This window comes from Chenopodium album, chromosome 10 (genome assembly GCF_948465745.1).
Source record: "Chenopodium album chromosome 10, dcCheAlbu1.1, whole genome shotgun sequence".
In the NCBI taxonomy this organism is placed as follows: domain Eukaryota; kingdom Viridiplantae; phylum Streptophyta; class Magnoliopsida; order Caryophyllales; family Amaranthaceae; genus Chenopodium; species Chenopodium album.
In genome coordinates this window covers 62,251,497-62,270,972 of record NC_137843.1, presented here as the reverse complement: position 1 = coordinate 62,270,972, position 19,476 = coordinate 62,251,497, and the positions used below count along the sequence as shown (strand labels likewise).

Genomic DNA, 19,476 nt, shown 5'->3' with positions numbered 1-19,476 from the left:
ATTAAAATCTTCATATCAGAACTTCACAAGAATCATTCTATGACAATACTCATAATAAATGAAGGATACATTTGTATTAATTGTACAATATCCCTCTAAAATTTATTTATAACATAAACCTTAAATTCGACAATTAAAGTAATACATGAAAACCTTATTATTTAGCTTGATTGATTGATCAATCCATTCATTAGGGGAAATCAAGCATAGCTACATTATGGTCTTAATTTGAATTACAAATAGATGTATTCATTATTGTTTTTATATATGGTACATTTAATTTTCATTCAAGCAACTCTTGGAGACTCTGAATGAAGCTACTCATGTAAGAGTCCTCAAGACCTTTCTTCAAAAGAAACTCTCTCCACTTAGCATGGTTGTCCCTTAACTCTTTCCCAACTTCACTATCTGCTTCCATAACCGTTGAGACCGCCTTTTGAATGGCTTCCTTAGTGAAGAAGCCATCATTCTCTCGTTTCTCAACTTCCACCCCACTCTTCAACTCTAAGCTCATTAATCTTGCATTGAGGAATTGATCCACTGCTTGAGGCATCAACACCAATTGGCATTCGCTTACCATACCTTCGGATATAGACCCTGCACCACAATGTGTCACAAAACATCCCACAGAAGGATGTTGCAGGATGAGTTGTTGCTGCACCCAACCCCCGTGCACCATTCCCCTTCCTTTTGTTCTCTCTACAAACCCTTCTGGCAAGGCTGACTCTATTGTTTTGAAACCTTTAGGCGGCTTTAGGGCTGCCAAAAATGGTCTACCTGCAAGAATATAGAAAATTTTATATGGCTACATTTATGATTTATGGATTAGACAAACTTATATAAGTATATATATATTCAACAAAGTCAAATTTATAAAAAAAACTTAGTCTAAATGATTTACTGAACTGAGCTGAACTGAATTGAGCTGAAATGAATTGTTTATGAGAGAAGGAAATTAGAAACCGAATCGAACTGAACTGAAATTAAGCCGAAGAGAACAGGCCCTAAGTACATTCAAAATACAGTAGGGTTATTTAAAGTACAAGTTGAATTACAAGTTTGCAACTACATTACTGTAAAAGATAGCGTAATTAAGGAAAAATTAGGTGAAGAAAACTAATTTAATTTCAACCCTTAACATTGAAAAACCATAATCAATGGCTATATAGAAAATACCACAACATGTGAAACACGCCCTCATTAATTAATAAAATCATGGAAAAAAAAAGGGTTAAAAAAATGTACCTGTGAGCTCCATTCCTAGAACAAGCTCCTGAAACTGATCCTTTTCCAGAATGCATTCACTTCCCAGAGCACAATATATGACAGTAGCAGACCCAAACTCCTTTAGCCAACAGTCGAAACGATCATCGAGCTTGGAAGCTGGTGTCTCAGGCACCACAGGTCCTATCAGAAGGACAGGTTTGTTCAAAATCTGCTGGAAAAAGTGACAGTAAGTCCCTTCCATCTCCCTACAAGTTTTAGCAGCAATAGCATCCCCTGCATCACAACTGAGGCTAATTCTTTCGGTAAGCGATATCCCTCCTCCGAACTCGAGCTTATTTAAAGGTAACAGCGCCTCAGCCTCAGAGGGATGTAGCCTGACATTTGTAGAGGGGAAATTGGTTGGTGGCTGTGTCATTTCAGCCGCCGTAAACTGGTGACTTGCAGGCTGATTTTTACACCGAGGGTCAGCATAAGCAAGATTCACTAAGTAGGTTCCATAGTAAAAAATGGACTTGGACTTGTGCTTGGAAGCTACCTCAGGTAACCAATATGCAAAGTCATAGAAGATGAAATCGGGCTTGAGGTTGGATAGATGATTGTCGATGGTGTTTCGAGTCAGGTCCATTGCATCCATGAGGCGAGGCCATGTGGGGGGAGACGCATCGTTGGTGGTCTCCACCCCGGGAGGTAGGCCCGATACAGGCGGAAGAGTGATGGGGATGAAGGTGATGAGGTTGGGGTGGTGGTTGTGTAAGGCTAGTTTGGATTGTGTTTTAGTTGGAAGGAAAAAGGAGATTTTATGGTTTTTTTCTGCAAGTTTGTTGGCTAAGTGGAGGAAAGGAGTAAGATGACCAAAAGCAAACCATGGATACATTGCTATATGCAACGGCTTGTTTCTATTGTCGTCTACCATTTGAGTGTCGACGATTCGAGTGTGAATTGCAAGAGAGGGAGGAAGATATAAGACTACCTCCGTTTCTTATACTTTTATTGCACATAATAAGAACCAGAGGTAAAAGTAAAAATGGCAAAATGGTTAGGATGGAGGAGTTATTTGATTAAAAATGGTGAAGTGGTTGCGAAAAAGATAGAGTTTTTGTCAATATTTGATCAATTTAGAATAATATATAGTCAATTATTGGTACTGTTATTATTATTAAACATTAATCAAAATAGTATCTTAATAGTCATTTGTTATGCTTTCAGTTTTCAATTCCCCTGCAAGAAAATAAATTTATTTCTTACTTGACATCTTGTCAATTATTTCAGTTAGAAACCAAGTGAACCAATACAAAAACAATAGTGTAATCAAAAGAAAGCATATATTAAGGTGATCAATACATTAAGGTCTAATGATACAATCATCGCGATAAGAACCCATGAAAATCCGATCTGTTGTAAGGCTTCAACCATTTATCACCACAAACGTACATAATGGTTCAACAACATGAGTATACATTATGAGATTCATCACAAACTAAAAGAGACATTATTAGAGTTTCAAATTATACTTTATCAATAAATATGTACAACCTTACAAGACTAGGACTTATTTGATGAGAACAATTCATCACAAAATACCGGCTTGCTCTCTAAACTAGTAGAAGAATTAGCAGTTTGTTGTTGTTGTTGTTGTTGTGTTTTTGTACGAGCCTTGTTGAGTTCATTTACTCGACGTTGACACTCAGGCTTCAAAAATTCTAGCTCCTCAAGCACATCCAGCAGTTTCTATGACAAAAAAATCACTCATGAACAAGAACAAACAATCGCGTAAAACACATAAGTTGAGACAGACAGTATGGGATAAGCCTTTGTTAGACATATCAGATATCGGAAAATATATAGCCTTGCATAACTTACCTTTTTGTAATGCCTTTTTTTCTCAGGTTTTAAAGCTGGATAATTGCGGTGGAAGGGTATTGTTTCGGTCACCAAACTAGAAAATGAAGAAAGAATTATGAATTTTTTAAGGATTGTTAATTATTTTCCAATTTTGCTACATGAAAACTACAGAATGATTACCTTGAAAACCTTATGAGCATAATATACAAGTCCACTATATTCTTCTCTTTTCGAAATACATCAGCCTGAATAAATCATGAATGACATACATGTATATTCCAAAAAAAAATCTCTCTAAAATTAGCTTAATCAAATCATGAAATTGAAGATGTTTCAGAGTAATTCCAATATGAAACAAAGTTTTAAATAAAGTGGTGGAAAATTAACCTGTTTGAGAAGATTATCAGCTATTCCATAATAATTCCCCAAAGAAATCTGGTTGTCAACTTCAATCTTCTTTGTGAGTGTATTCATGGTGATCGGCGTTGCTGGTGTCGACGGTTGACCATGGTTTATGATTTCTAGCTATGTGCTCGAATTCCGACGAAATCGAAAAGTCAACGCTTGAATTGAGCTAGACAACCCCTTGTCCCTTAATTAAGATAAAAGTACACACGGATAAATTAACAAGACTTTAGATGGCAAAAATTGACTTCGCTTTAATATTAAGTGAAATTGACCTAAAACTTAGAAGGGGAAAAAGTCTTTTAATATAATCCGTCTAAATATTGTTTCTAATTGTCTTGATAAAAGTGTAAACTATAAGTTATATTTAGAAACCGATGGAGTATTATTTATTAATGAACCAATATGAAGTTTTTAAAAATGACTCAAAGTCAAAAACCAATTATTCCATATTGATCGTATATATGAACGTTGGACAATCTTGATGGGATAACACCCTTTAATTTAATTTTTGTTTTTCATAAGAAAATATAAGTATTTCATGAACTACTTACTACTTTTTATATTGGGTAGTTTAATTTAATCTCTAAGATAAATTTTTCATATTATATAATGCAAAGAGGTCAATGAATTGCCTTGGGACATTGGAAAAGATATGTATAAATTGAATTTAATGAAAAGAAAAATACTAAAATGTGACACTTTATAAAATGTGACCTATTGATATTGTTATACTCATATAATTTCCCTCCAATTTATTTGATCATTAAAATCAAACTCACAAAAACAGAGTAACAACAAATACATCATCTTCCTCTTTCTCTCTCCAATCTCTCTGCAAAAATGGCGCCATTAAAGAAACTCCCAATCACTCAAATTCTTCAAAGAAGAAGATTCCAATTAATCTTCACAACTTTTCTTCTCGTTTTCTCTCTCTTCATCTTACTTAATTTCTCTTTAACACCCATAACAGAGACTACCTCTTCAACAGTACCATCTGCAACTTCCCACCTTCTCTTTGCTTCCAATTACATCTCTTCTCTCTCCTCCATCCCTCGAAGTACCGCAATCGAAGACGAGCCGAGTTCCAAGTCTCCAAACCCAGATGAAATTGGATCATATTTTGCTAAGAAAATCACTTCTTTGAGCATTTTAAGGAAAAAAGAAGATGATTTTGTAAGAAAGAAGGGAATTTCTTGTGATATTTTTGATGGGAAATGGGTTTTGGATGATTCTGACCCGAATTACTCACCTGGGTCTTGCCCGTTTCTTGATTATACCTTCAATTGCTTCAACAATGGCCGCTCCGATCTCGGTTATTTGCGCTATCGATGGCAGCCTCATGGGTGTGACATCCCTAGGTACTCTGTTTTTAATTCCTCTTTAATTAAAATCTACATTTTAAATTTTAATTCTTGATTAAAAAAAATTGATTTTTTTTTCTTGGAATTTCATAGGTTTAATGGGAAGAAGATGTTAGAAATGTTAAGAGGAAAAAGAATGGTGTTTGTCGGAGATTCACTTAACAGAAATATGTGGGAATCTTTAGTTTGTTCTTTAAGAATGTCTTTAGTTGATAAGAAGACAGTGTTCGAAGTTTCTGGCAAAAGACAGTTCAGAAGTGAAGGATTCTACTCTTTCAAATTCAAGGTAGTAATTTAAAACCGATTAAATTTTACACTCGGGAGCATGATGCGCGTCATGCTCTAGTTACGTTAATTATGATAATTAAGCTATGTTTTTGTTTTGAATTTTAGGATTATAATTGTACCATAGAGTTCATCAGATCACCATTCTTAGTACAAGAATGGAAATTGCCTAGTGTGAAAGGTTTCGAGGCGAGGCGAGAACTGCTAAGACTTGATGTGATTCAAGCTACAACCTCCGGTTACCATGATGCTGATTACCTCATTTTTAATACTGGACATTGGTGGACTCACAACAAAACTCGAAAAGGGTACTTAAGAAACTGAATTAAAGTTAATGAATTTGCTTATTTTCGGCTTTCTAGTACTTAAACAATGTGTATGATTGATTTTTTGTAGGAAGAATTTCTTTCAGGAGGGTGAAATTGTGCATCCTGAGTTAAATGTAACAGTAGCATACACAAAAGCCTTAAAAACATGGGCAAAATGGGTTGACAAAAATGTAAACAAGAACAAAACACAAGTCTTTTTTGCTGGTTATTCAGCTTCTCATTTTAGGTAATTAATCCAACAATTTAACCCCTTAATTAGTCAATCTTTGATGTAAAATGGGTTAATTTCTGTTAATGATTTTGTGCAGAAAAGGGCAGTGGAATTCAGGAGGAAAATGTGATGAAGAAACAGAACCAATAACTGATGACAAGTACTTAGCAGCATATCCTTGGATGATGAAGACTCTTGAATCAGTGATCTCTAAGATGAAAACACCTGTTGTGTATCTTAACATTACTAAGATGACTGATTACAGGAAGGATGGGCACCCGTCGATATACCGGCTACCGGAGACTGAGAGACGGCCCGGGATGACTCAAGATTGTAGCCATTGGTGCCTCCCTGGTGTTCCTGACTCATGGAACCAGCTTCTCTATGTTTCTTTACTGATGTCTTCTAATAGATCTCACTAGTTAGTTTTTTTGTTCAAATAATGTCTTGTATAGTATGTTAGATTAAAGAGATTTTTTTAGCAAAATACAATAACATGACTTTTTGTAAAGAGTGGCATGTAAAAAAGCGTGCATGGTAACAATGGACTCTAAAGTCTATGTATCATCACATAGTATGTATCACATACAATAATTGTTAGTTCTCATTTGTGTATGTATGTACGTAGTATTTTGTTATAAAAATAAGTCGAAAGTGACATTAGGAAATTCTCTTTACATTTGTCATTTGTATATGTGTTAAATGTATCAAATACAAAAACCTTTAAAAATAAAAATAAGGAAAATCCTGACAAACTAGTAAGTTGTGGGAAGAAGAAAGAGATTTAAGAGAGTAAAAAAAATAAAAATCAACCGGCTTAGGCCCCGTTCTTTAGAGCTGCTCTGCTCTGTTTTGCTCTGCTGAAATCTGCTCTGCTTTGCTCTGCTGAAATTTGCTCTGCTTTGCTTTGCTCTGCTTCAATCTGCTCTGCTCTGCCCTGCCCTGCCCTGCTCTGCTCTGCTCTGCTTAAAATTAATACCTAATATTGAATTATTATAATAATAATGTATATTTAATAAAAATAATAATAAATAATTAATACTTAATGATAATAATAATTAATATTTAATAATAATAAATAAATAAATAATATTTATTAATAATAATTAATATTTATTAATAATAATACGAAGTATATAATTAATATTTAATAATAATAATATAATTAATATTTAATAATATAATTAATATTTAATAATAATAAAAATTAATATTTAATAATAATAATAATTAATATTTAATAATAATATAATTAATATTTAATAATAATAATATTAATAATAATAATATTAATAATAATATAATCAATATGTAACTATAATATAATTAATAATAATATAAATAATATTAATATTATTATTAATAATAATAATATTTAATATTTAATAACAATAATAAAGCATTACAATTATTATTATAGTATTAGTATTAGTATTTAATAACAATAATAATAATAGTAATAATAATGAAATGATAATAGTAATAATAATGAAATAATAATAGTAATAATAATAATAATAGTAGTAGTAGTAGTAGTAGTAGTAGTAGTAGTAGTAGTAGTAGTAGTAATAATAATAGTAATAATAGTAATAATAGTAATAATAATAATAGTAATAATAGTAGTAGTAGTAGTAGTAGTAGTAATAGTAATAATAATAATAGTAATAATAATAATAATAATAATAATAATAATAATAATAGTAATAATAACAATATTAGTAATAATAATAATAAAAATGATAGTAATAATAAAAAATAATAATAATAATAATAATAATAATAATAATAATAATAATAATAATAATAATAATGAAATCTGCTCTGCTCTGCTTTGCTCGGCTCTGCTTTGCTCTGCTTCAATCTGCTCTGCTTTGCTGAAATCTGCTCTGCTTTGCTCTTCTCTGCTGAAATCTGCTCTGCTCTACTCTGCTCTGCCCAGAAGCTCAAAAGAACAGGGCCTTAACAAGTTGTAAATTAATTAAAAGGTCTTTTATGGAAAGATATGGGTAAAAGATGAAATTTTTTGGGATTATTGAAAGGTAGGATTGTTTTGAGCAAACCAAAGAAAGGTGAGATTACAACTAAAAGCAAATTAAATAATTTATTATCTCCTCAACTATCTTATTGATCACATCATCATTAGCTACCAATTTCTCCAAATCCTAATTTAGTCTTATAATTAATCATCTCATAATCTCAAGATTATCCTTGAATATACCACAATCACATTCTTGCATATTTGCAATCTACTATTATAGGCACGAAAATTTAATATAAGTGTCACATCGGATAGACGGATACATACGGGCCGGGTCATATCAAATTATTGACTAAGTTTTATTTGACTTTTATTTTTTTTTATTTTTTTATTTGACTTTTATTTAATTTAACTATTTTAGGTGAAACAAATTAAATTAGCCCCCAATTTTATTAATTTAATTAAATATATTTTTTTTTTAGGTTTAAAGCCCAAATTCTAATGTACATCAAATCCTAATCCTAAGAGTCGCCCACTCTATAAATAGAGCTCTCCCTAATTCATTTGAAGAGGAAAACAAGTAAAATCAAAATAAATATAGAGAAAGCCTTTCAAATATTTTAAACATCTCTAGAAAAAACTTTAAGATCTCTAGAAAAAACAAAAAAGAAAAGTTGCATCCAACTCCACAACAGGTGGACATTTGTTAACATCGAAATCTTCAAGATCTCGTATATTTAATTGCTATCTTGTTACCACTTTACGACACTCGATATAATGAGAGTTATTTTTAAAGTTTAACAAGTCTCATCTCCTCCTTAGGGCATATTGTTCACTTCAACTTAATTTCAGTTCATTTAGTTTAGTTTCTAATTTTCTTCTCTCTCATAAAATACACCCCCTTTGAGAATTTTTATAGTTTACAACCACATTTATGACTTTCACAATCTAACAAAATATTTACGTTATAATGGATAAAAAGATTAAAAAAATTTACTAACTTTTTCTATAAAAGAAAAAAATAATCAACTTTTGTAGAATTTACCTATACTACGTGCTCCAATAAGAAAATTGTTCAAATTCGCACCTTTTGTATGAGTGTCGTCATAATCACGTCTCTATTACTCTAAAAAAATAGAAATAGAGTGTTAAAGAATAATAAGTGTTACATAAAATTATAAAATACTATATATAATATAATGATAAAATACTATTTATAATATTATCAAAAACTATAAATTTTTTTTTTAGTTTTGGTTATCAACAATAATAACATGAATAGTAGTGAGATTTTTTTTTATTAAGAATGAATAATAGTGAGAAAAAAGTGAATTGTTGAAATAAATAATATTAAAATTATTTATTTATTAACAAATTACATGTAACTACATATAATGGTTATTAGTGTAATAATGTAATCATGTTATTAAATGTGATGTATGACAACACTTGGTATTGTCTATGCTAATGAGGCTAAGCCTACTACAACTAAAGAAAAACATGCTGATTACAATAGGTGGACGTGAGACTTTTGATTGTAATTTTCTTTTTTCACTAATAAAAGTCCATCACTCAAGGTTTTGTGTGGAACAACAAACAACAAAAAAAATCTAGTCTTTGAGAAACAATTAGTTGGTTATCAAAGAAACAATGAACTACAATCTTCATTGATGTAAGGGTTTGGATCCAAAGTACAATTGTTGTATATATGGGAATTTTGGGTGAATTTATGGTGACGGATCAATTTGATCAATAATGAGAATAATGGAGAAACAAGTGAAATTGAACATTGTCATGTTTTGATCGGTTGGGAGAAAAAAATACACTTTGTATATCTGATTAAATTCAAGAGATCTAGAATGGGATCAAAACCAACAACAAAGAAAAAGAGTAGATATCCTCTTTTTATTCGGCAAAGCAAAAGGAGACCAAGTGTTCAAATACTCCGTCGACTACAAAAATCACCAAGGGATATAGCACAATCACAAAGGAAAGTTTTCATCATGTTTATTGTATAGAACTATTAAAGTTGTGGTGTTGACTTACTTGAGAAGTTACAAGACTTTTGTTATTAATTCCAAGATTTTGCTTATGACTCTTATATTGATGGGTTTCAATCATACTTAGGGTTAGCTCATATGATGTGATCCATTATACATGACTTTTGTTGTAGTTTTCTTATTTCTAATGTTGTTAGTTAGTTGTATTAGTCGGATTTTAATTTTGGTGTATTGTATATATTGTGTGTCGGTAATTATAGGATCATCATGTGTATTAGTGGTGTATGTAATATTGTGATGTAATTGAATTTTATAATTTATAAAAAAAGAGTGTCCCTTCAAAGTTTTATAATTAATTTTTTGTTTTCGATTTTATCCCTTCCCTTTTCCTATTATATACACATACTATACTTATTGACATATACCACACAGTTATACTTGTGACAAAAAAGTTCATTTAAAAATTATTTATATAATAAAAATATGAATTACAATGTAGAAGTATATGAGAGTCACTTAATCAAATTTATTGTCCTACAGAAACATGTGGGAATCTTTAGTTTCTTCTTTAAGAATGTCTTTAATTATGTGTTCTAAGTTTCTGGAAAAAGACACTTTAGGACTGAAGGTTTTTACTCTTTCAAATTTGAGTTATGTAATTTAAAATCAATTGGTTTCTACACTTGAGAATATGATGCGCGTCATGCACTTAGGTAAATTAAATAATTAATTGGTGACGGATAATAAGTTATGTAATTTCAGGATTATAATTGTACCATAATTGTACAAGCTAGATAGGAATGTACATATGCGTGCATTAATAACCTAACTAATTAAGCCCCCGACCCCTACATTATATATCTACAACTTGTACTGAATTTAGGCAACGGCCAAAATGGATCATAGATTCGTAGTAAATGATTTTGGTATATTTAAATATTGATCTATGTCCCAATGCATCGTATCGGATAAATAATTTATGATATATCGTCGGATAAGATTGAGTGAAGTGAATTGACAAAATGCATATGTATCTCCCTATAAACTTTTCAATCAGTGTCCCAAAAAAATTTGTAAACTTTTCAATCTCTTAAAAATCATTACCTACACCACACCTTCTGATATCCTACACCACACCTTCCCCTTCTTTCTTCACACCAAAACACCAACTCTCCCTCGCACCAACACACTGCCCACGTAACTAATTTAACTCTATGGTACAATTATAATGTGATGGAGAAACAGAACCAATAACTGATGATAAGTAGTTAGCAGTATATCCTTTGATGATGAAGACTCTTGATTCAGTGATCTCTAAGATGAAAACACAGGCTTGTTGTGTATCTTAACATTACTAAGATGATAAGAGGCGGCCCGGGATGACTCAAGATTGTAGCCATTGGTGCCTCCCTATGCAGCTATGCTGGTGTTCCCGACTCATGAAACCAGCTTCTCTATGTTTCTTTAATTTACTGTTGTCTTATAAAAAGTATAATATATCTCATTAATTACTTGTTTTGTTCAAAGAATGTTTTGTACAGTATGTTAGATTTAAGGGATTTTTTTAGTAACACGCAATGACGTGACATGAATTCTTGTATTATGGTGACATGTAACAAAGTGTGCATGGACTCAAAAGTCTATGTATCGTGTAGAATAATCGTTGTCGTTTGTGTATATATGTACAAAGTACATTATTAAAAAAAAAAAGTCGAAAGTAACATTAAGAAACTCTCCTCACGTTTCTCAAACATTTGTATATGTGGTTAAACTGTACCAATACAAAAAGGCCAAAGAAAAAACAGGACAAACTAGTAAGTTGTTCTGTTAAACCCTTCAGAAGAAAATAACAAAGATGAAAACAGAAGTTCATTCCAAGAGTCAGGAACTCCAGGGAGGCACCAGTGGCTGCAATCCTGAATCGCTCTCGGCTTTTTTCTTCCCCGGTGTCTGTACATAGACGGGTGCCCATCTTTCCTATAATCAGTCAATTTGGTAATGTTGAGATATGTTACTGGTGTCTTCATCTCTGAGATTACTTTCTCTAGAGCTTGCATCAAAAATGGATATGGTTTTAACAATTTTTCGTCTGTTATTGGTCCGGTTTCATTGTGACAGACTCCATCAGTATCCCAATCACCTCCCCTGCATCAGTTCAGTAAAACAGAAGATTAATACTACACAATCTGAAATTTCAAGAAAAAAAATTTGAACATCAGAAAATTTTCTTACATGAAATGAGTTTGAGCAAAGCCTCTAAAAAAGACTTTGGTTTTGCTAGTGTTGACATTATTGTCAACCCAATCAGCCCAAGTTTTTAATGCTTTTGTGTATGCTACTCCAACATCCATTTTTTCGTGTATAATATCACCCTCTTGGAAATAATTCTCCCTGCAAAAGGTACATTTATTGTGTTATAGACTTATAGCAACTTCAAAACACGTGAACTTTTTTTTAATTAAAAAAAAAAAGGAGTAACTAAAAATGAGCATACGTATGTAGCCACGAAATTGAAATTAATACGCAATTGAAATAAGAAAAAGCTTGTGTTAAGATCAATTTGCATACCCATTTCTAGACTTGTTATGATTCCACCAATGTCCAGTGTTGAAGATGAGAAAATCAGCATCACGGTGTTTGTAGATCATACCATCCAGAATATCTAGCCTCAATGTTTCGTTTTTCTTTGGAAGATGACGTTGTTGGACTAGGAATGGTGATGTGATTAGTGTTATGCTGCAATTGTAATCCTATAAACATCCCAAAATTACTAATAATCAAGATTTGACATCAACGAAACCTAACTTATATTATGAAATGACGGGAGTACAAATGTACAATAGTTAAAAGATGGAGACTTTTCTTGAGATTATACAATCAAGAATAGTGCAAGATTTGATAAGATAAACTAACCTTGAAATAATAGTTATAATTTAATTTGTTTCTAAAGGTTTGTCCTTGAAACATCCTCAAAGAACAAACCAAAGATTGACACATATTCCTATTTAGTGAATCTCCCACAAACACTAATCTCTTTCCTCTTAACATCTCCATCATCTTCTTTGCATCAAACCTATTTAATCAAATTAACAAAAATGCAATTAGCTAATTTAATTTATAAAAAATAAATAAAAAAACATTAATGATTAATCTATGTTGTAATAAATATTGACCAAAATTTTACTTCATCTTTGATTTAGTATTACGTACTTTCAAAGGCAAGTTCAATTCAACAATAATGTCATATTTCAATATTAAATTACAAAATTTAAGAGACTTAAATCTATGTGACAACATTCAATGTTTGAAATCATTTCCTTTTTTTTTTCCTGATTTCTATTATTGTTAAAAAAAATTAAAAAAAAAAAAAGAAGAGAAATTAAAGACTAGACCTTGGAATGTCACAACCATAAGGTTGCCATCTATACTTCAAATAACCAAAATCAGGGCGACCATTTCTAAAGCAATTGAACTCGTTTTCGACATACGAACACGACCCGGGTGCATAAATCGGGTATGAATCATCAAAAACCCATCTTCCATCAAAAATGTCACAAGTGTTTTTGTTACTTGAAGGTGGATCGTGAGAAACAGGATTGGAAAAGTTGAAAATTTGGAAAGTCAACGTTGATGCAGTTGACAATAATTCATTAGTAGAAGTTGATTGGTAATTAAGTATAAAAAGAATAGAAGAAATTAGAGTAAAACATGTAATGATGAATGTAGTTTTTGATGATGGAAGATTATTAGAAATTGACATGTTTGATAATTTTAACATGGTTTTAGACTTTAGAGAGAGAAAGATGGTTTTTTTTGGGGAATAATTATGCTAATAAATGGTCAAATGATGAGATTAAATGTTTTTTTAGTCAACGGAAGAAGTAAATCTATTATGATTGTATTATACGACAGTATGCACTTTAAGTGAAAAAAAACCAACCAAATTAGAAGTAGATCAGAAAAAGTTTTTTTTTTCCCCCTTTTTGCCAATTGTGGTAACCTATGAGTAAAAGGTAAAAATTCTTATGTTTTTTTTTTTTTTTGACACAAAAAATTCTTATGTTTGATGCGAAATGGTATATTAGTTGATGGTGACCGTGTAAAACTGTAAATGGTATATTAATTATGATTGTATATTAGTATGTACTTAAACTAAGGGAGATTATGTCTAGAATTGGACCGATTTGGAAGTTGGAACCATTTGGATTATTATTGCAAGATGATAGTTAACCATTAAAGTGGATTAAAGAAAGGTGCAATTCCGTTCCAAAAATTAGATCCAAACTGGTTGTTGCAATTTCTTACAACTTTGAATCTAAACTTATTTTAGGTGTAATTTGAACTTGGAATATCCTTATCAAAACTTATTTTTCTTGAATTGAACTTATCTAAATTTATTAAATCTGAAATAAGTGAAAATAAGGTAAACATAGCATATCTAAAAATTCCTAATATATATAAGATTTTTTGAATAAATAAAGTAAGAAATATCAACTTTTTTTAATTTGAAAGAAACCAAAGCTAGCATTAATTACGGCCTTACGGGATAAATTATCTATGAGTATATAAGGAGCAATTTCGTGGGGAAAATGAAATAGTACTTCATCATTAATCGCATACATAATACTCCGTATAGTATTTTGTAAGTACTTAAAATGTATTCACTTTAAAAAGTTGAACGCTATATAGAAATAGTAATGTCAAATACTACCTCCATTTCACAAATATTACAACCATTATTATTTTAGAAAGTTTATTTTTTTATTTGCACATGTCTTTTCTCTTTCTCTCTCCCCCGTTTCATAAATATTGCAACAATTATCATTTTAGAAAGTTTCACAAATATTACAATATTGCCCTATTTGCACATGTCTTCTTTGTCTCTCTTCTCATCGCATGAGTTCCTACCTTTCTTCTCTAATCTCTCTTCTATTCATGAAATCCGTGTTTCATCTTCATATTGTAATATTTAGAGAACGGAGGAAATATTGTTCATTTTCACAATAAAAAAAATGTAAAATAGTGACCGATTTCATCCTTTAATCCAAAAAAACAATGCAATGCAAATGTATGCTCAACCAATTTCAATCAAAGAGTGAAAATGAATTCCATCCATTTCAACATAAATTCAATGAATTCATCTTTGTCACAATTTTTAAGCATCAAACTTTAACAAAAACTTAATAATCATTTAATAATTATTCAAGTTGCATGATCTTATCTCAATTTGTACTAAGATAGATAGATGAGAACAACAAAAATAGTTATGCTTATGCATAGACAAAATGCTGATTGTAAGCAACAATTTCTCAGGTCTCAGAATATCTTCATGTATGAAAGAAAAGGACAATTGCAGTTGCACATTTCCTCCCCCTTTATACACTTTATAACCCATTTTTCACAACTCTAAAAAATCAGATAATATAATGACGATTTTATTCAACTTGAACTACAAACTTGTATGGCTAACATAAATATTACTCGTCATTGCATAACAAATTTAACAATAAAATCTTATCTATGTTAATTCTCAAACACTTTTGTTAGTCCTATATATATAGCTAGCCCCCTCTCTTCTGTTAACATATCACAAGAAAATCGTAGTATAACCAAATATGAAGTACATGAAGTGTTTTTTAGTATCATTAGTCTTAGCAATGGTTGTCGGCCTATCTAATGGGTTTGATATCCAAGAGAAGGATCTAGGATCCGAGGATAGTTTATGGGATCTATATGAGAGCTGGAGTAGTCAGTGTGCTGTGTCGAGGAGCCTCGATGACAAGGTTAAGAGGTTTAAGGTGTTTAAGGAGAATGTGCAGCATGTCTATCAAGTTAATAAGATGGACAAGTCTTACAAGCTAAAGTTGAATAGCTTTGCTGACATGTCAACAAATGAGTTTGGTAGTTACTTTGCTGGGTCCAAGATCCACTACCACCGGATGCTTCGAGGCAACAAGACTAATGGTAGCGAAAGCTTCATGTATGCAGGTGTCGACAATGTTCCTAAGTCTGTTGATTGGAGAGCGAAAGGTGCTGTTACGCCTGTTAAGTACCAAGGCCATTGTGGTAAGTTTAGGGTCACTTGTAAGGAACTTTTGACAGTTCAAGTCATCTAATTTTCCTTGTTTTGCTGAATTGTTTTTACTGTGAATCTTGACAGGAGGTTGCTGGGCATTTTCGACAGCTGCATCGGTTGAGGGTATAAACCAAATTAAAACAGGGAAGCTGGTTTCATTGTCTGAACAAGAACTTGTTGATTGTGACACCTCTCAGAATAGAGGATGCAATGGTGGCCTTATGGATTGGGCGTTCACTTTTATTGAGCAAAAAGGCGGTCTTACAACAGAAGAAAACTACCCTTACATAGCTACACAAGGAATATGCAACATCTTTAAGGTTTAACTTCAGAACATATGTAGTATATATGATACATAAGTTGTACTGCAATTTCCCTAAGTATAATATTTATGCACATACCACTAATAAATCATACTACTATGAATTATTTTCCTAATGTTAATTAAAAAATGCAGATGAGTAGTCCAAAAGTATCAATTAATGGGCATGAGGATGTACCTGTGAATAATGAGGACGCTTTGCTCAAAGTTGTCGCGAACCAACCTGTGTCCGTGGCTATTGATGCAGGGAGTCATGATATGCAGTTCTATTCAGAGGTAACCAAATATCTAAGATCTGAACAGCTAACTTAACATTGTGATATTATAAACTAAAGCATTGAGACTAATTATATTTCATCAACGATGTGTTTTTCTAAAGGGGGTGTTCAGTGGACAATGTGGGACAGAATTGAACCATGGTGTAGCAGTTGTGGGCTATGGAACTTCCCTAGACGGTATCGACTACTGGATTGTAAAGAATTCCTGGGGAGAACAATGGGGGGAGAAAGGTTACATACGGATGAAGCGCGGTATCCCTGACAAACAAGGATTGTGTGGGATTGCAATGGAGGCCTCTTATCCTGTCAAAAACTCTGCCCTTAATCCATCAGTTTCTAAGGATGGAACTTCCAAGTCTAGGAAGAACAGATTTTAAACAAGATTTAGAGATGTTTGGTTCATGTCTTTCATGCATAATTATTCTTTCAAAACATAAACATGTAACATGAATTCTACATTCCAATTGTTGTAAGCAATTTATATACATGCTGTACTAAAGCAGGTTTTGTAATAGCTCCTGTTTTTAAATTTTCAATTACTTGCATTTTTAAAGAATTACTTTTAAATCAAGTTTTGATCTTATAGATTAAGATCAACAGTCTTTGTAATAGTGAGTTTATATTTTAAATTAATAATTAACTAATTCCTGTTTTTTTTTTTTTTTTTTTACACACATTTTCTTTTCATGATTTTAAATGCGTATTATTTCAGCCATTAATATTATTTTTTTTTCTGGTATGGTACTTTAACTATTAATCAACCAAACAATTATCTACACTTCCAAAGAAGTAAAAGAACCTCCAAATTGCATGTGTAACTTTCTAAATGCAACAAAATGACCAATAAGTTCAAATAGAAATATACAATGTTATTAGTCATAGCATAACGGCCATCATTCAATACATATTAAAGAGTAATTCTTACATATGATGAATTAGAACAATGCGACAAACAATTATTCCAGTACACCAAATAAGAAACAATGATTTCCATTATAAAAATATAATGTGAAATCATCAACATGTAAGATAGATCAAATTCTTACACTTTAGTACTCCTCACAACAAAAGTATGACATAAATCAACCTTCAAGGGGAGAAGGAACATAGGTAGTTCGCGATAAGTTAGAAACACACAATAATTAGTAATTACCCTGGTTTTACAAAAGTAATAAAAGTTGCCCTATGATTGAAATCACAATGCCAGACAGTACAGGTATGGTAGCAAGGCTACCAGCAGCGTTCAAGTCGCCTTTGTCGTCTTCAATATGCTCTCCTACATCGAAATGCCCTGTACAGAAAGTTATCAGATTAATCACTTCCGAGGAAGCAAGCAAGAGTGAGCTCTCAAACGCCAGAAAGAAAGAGAAGTCATTCAGAAAAACCAAGAAAAAGATGCAGAGTATATCAGCAGAAATATTTCTACGTCCCTTAGCAATAGGCCAAGTGGTTTGTGGTTATTTCAAGGATCTTAGCAAGCCATTAAAACTATCATTCCCTATTTCATTTTTTACATTTTCGCCTTATTACAAATATATTATGCATTAAATAAGGGTAAAATAAATTAGTTCGTGTTTTAACTTACTAAATTTAGAAAGTACCCTATTATTTTGGAACAAACTGAAATAGAAATGTAGTCTACCGTACCTCTTTTCTCACCACGGCCACAGCCAGCTTGAATTGTGTCCCTAACATCCCGAGTGGTGGCCTTGTTAAAGAACGTAAAATGATCCATGATCCCATCTATGCAATCTAGCACGAGGTTTGTTTCTTCAAGGCAAGGCCCATTACAGAACTCATCGACATGATCATGGGGTACATGGAGATCTCCACTCTCTGTAAGTCTACAGGACTCGTCACACTGGCTGTAGAGCTGCTATATAAAAAAAAGTGACTTCACTTGAGCTAAACATATATTGACCTTTGAGAGCCAAAAACAAGAAGGTTTGCAATAAGATTCAACAACACATTCAACCCGTTATGTAAAAGAGCCGAGGTATTCTACCCATTAAAAATACCATCTGAGAGAATTTTAGAAGACATAACTGCATAATACATAAATGAGCTTGTTTGCACTTGCAGTATGTCATCTGCATAAAAGCCCGTTGGCTATCTCAGTTGGCTAAGAATGCAATATAAATTCAATTTGATTCTACGATCGACGAATTTATAGGGTGCCTAGATTATTTATAATAAAAATAAAAAATAAACATTGCAACTGTAATGATTATAAAACGGAACAAAAACATGAATATCAACTCCATTCTCAGCCAATATGTAGAAAGTTTAAGGTAAGGATTTAGAAGTGTTATGTGAGCTTACATGTTTCTTGTGGAAGCACACCAAGGCTGCATCAACAATACGCGTTGGATCAGCACTCGACCCATGGTCTTCATCACCCCCTTCATGACCGCGACCCTCATCATACCCTTCATGACCATGGCCTTCTGCACCCTCGCCAGGATTCCCACCTAGAGATCCAATTTGTGGTTCGTAATCATCTTCTCCAGCTGAATGAATAAACAAAATCACGTTAAAAAGGCAATCTTCAATCAAATCATCACTAACATAACTTGGATAAATGATGGTGTTCCAAGAGCATACAACCTGTAGTGCAAATGAAAATGACAGTACAGACAGCTACTGTCAATATAAAATACTGTCCAATTTTGATCATGTATGCCATAGCAAAGATATAATTTACTACTGGACACAGTTAAACCATAAAGTTCAGAAATTATATATAAATATGCCGATTATTGTATGTTAGCAATATCTGAAAAACAAAATTTTGTTTCTATATATATAAGTAATCATACTCTCAGGAGAAAGAACAGAGCATATAATGCAGACCAACCAATTGGAAAGTCATACCTACCAAAAACTGTAACTTCGGTGGGGATTTAAGCATTGAAGTGTTGCGTCGTTTTTCTTAACAAAAATGGATGCAATTAAAGACCAAGTACCATCAAAACTAAAGGGCAGGGCAAGTAGGAGTAGCTCCTTGCAATTAGAGGATAGTTGGAGAGGAAGTCACCAACTTTTACTTTAAATCTTAATTCTGATTTGCTTAATGCTCACACAAGTACCTTATAGAACAATCAAGCAAACCTTAAAAGTCATTTCAGGTAGTAAATTTTTTTTGACATGATGTACAGT

At 32.0% G+C, this 19,476-nt stretch overlaps 6 protein-coding genes across 6 annotated transcripts; 2 read left to right on the top strand and 4 right to left on the bottom strand.

Annotated features, from left to right (window-relative positions):
* Window positions 1–228: 228 nt before the first annotated feature.
* Window positions 229–2,140, bottom strand: LOC145562860 (cyanidin 3-O-galactoside 2''-O-xylosyltransferase FGGT1-like). The gene is made up of 2 exons (XM_081623278.1): window positions 1,246–2,140; window positions 229–777 (listed from the first exon to the last, which is right to left on the bottom strand). Exons 1-2 carry the CDS (start codon window positions 2,138–2,140, stop codon window positions 284–286), a joined length of 1,389 nt encoding a protein of 462 aa, XP_081479404.1. The 3' UTR covers window positions 229–283.
* Window positions 2,141–2,532: 392 nt separating this feature from the next.
* Window positions 2,533–3,646, bottom strand: LOC145562861 (AMSH-like ubiquitin thioesterase 3). Its single transcript, XM_081623280.1, has 4 exons — window positions 3,457–3,646; window positions 3,250–3,314; window positions 3,088–3,163; window positions 2,533–2,955 (listed from the first exon to the last, which is right to left on the bottom strand). The coding sequence occupies exons 1-4, from the start codon at window positions 3,541–3,543 to the stop codon at window positions 2,770–2,772; spliced, it is 414 nt and encodes a 137-aa protein (XP_081479406.1). The 5' UTR covers window positions 3,544–3,646; the 3' UTR covers window positions 2,533–2,769.
* A 535-nt stretch (window positions 3,647–4,181) lies between these two features.
* LOC145564540 (protein trichome birefringence-like 4) lies at window positions 4,182–6,175 on the top strand. The gene is made up of 5 exons (XM_081624822.1): window positions 4,182–4,835; window positions 4,932–5,124; window positions 5,232–5,431; window positions 5,520–5,678; window positions 5,761–6,175. Exons 1-5 carry the CDS (start codon window positions 4,318–4,320, stop codon window positions 6,083–6,085), a joined length of 1,395 nt encoding a protein of 464 aa, XP_081480948.1. The 5' UTR covers window positions 4,182–4,317; the 3' UTR covers window positions 6,086–6,175.
* Window positions 6,176–11,373: 5,198 nt separating this feature from the next.
* On the bottom strand, window positions 11,374–13,419 carry LOC145564539 (protein trichome birefringence-like 4). The gene is made up of 5 exons (XM_081624821.1): window positions 13,034–13,419; window positions 12,555–12,714; window positions 12,210–12,391; window positions 11,874–12,032; window positions 11,374–11,786 (listed from the first exon to the last, which is right to left on the bottom strand). Exons 1-5 carry the CDS (start codon window positions 13,417–13,419, stop codon window positions 11,453–11,455), a joined length of 1,221 nt encoding a protein of 406 aa, XP_081480947.1. The 3' UTR covers window positions 11,374–11,452.
* A 1,831-nt stretch (window positions 13,420–15,250) lies between these two features.
* LOC145562857 (vignain-like) lies at window positions 15,251–16,972 on the top strand. Its single transcript, XM_081623275.1, has 4 exons — window positions 15,251–15,707; window positions 15,802–16,037; window positions 16,175–16,315; window positions 16,419–16,972. The coding sequence occupies exons 1-4, from the start codon at window positions 15,257–15,259 to the stop codon at window positions 16,692–16,694; spliced, it is 1,104 nt and encodes a 367-aa protein (XP_081479401.1). The 5' UTR covers window positions 15,251–15,256; the 3' UTR covers window positions 16,695–16,972.
* A 203-nt stretch (window positions 16,973–17,175) lies between these two features.
* On the bottom strand, window positions 17,176–19,096 carry LOC145562858 (uncharacterized). Its single transcript, XM_081623276.1, has 4 exons — window positions 18,925–19,096; window positions 18,640–18,827; window positions 17,965–18,193; window positions 17,176–17,608 (listed from the first exon to the last, which is right to left on the bottom strand). Exons 1-4 carry the CDS (start codon window positions 19,001–19,003, stop codon window positions 17,478–17,480), a joined length of 627 nt encoding a protein of 208 aa, XP_081479402.1. The 5' UTR covers window positions 19,004–19,096; the 3' UTR covers window positions 17,176–17,477.
* Window positions 19,097–19,476: the final 380 nt, after the last annotated feature.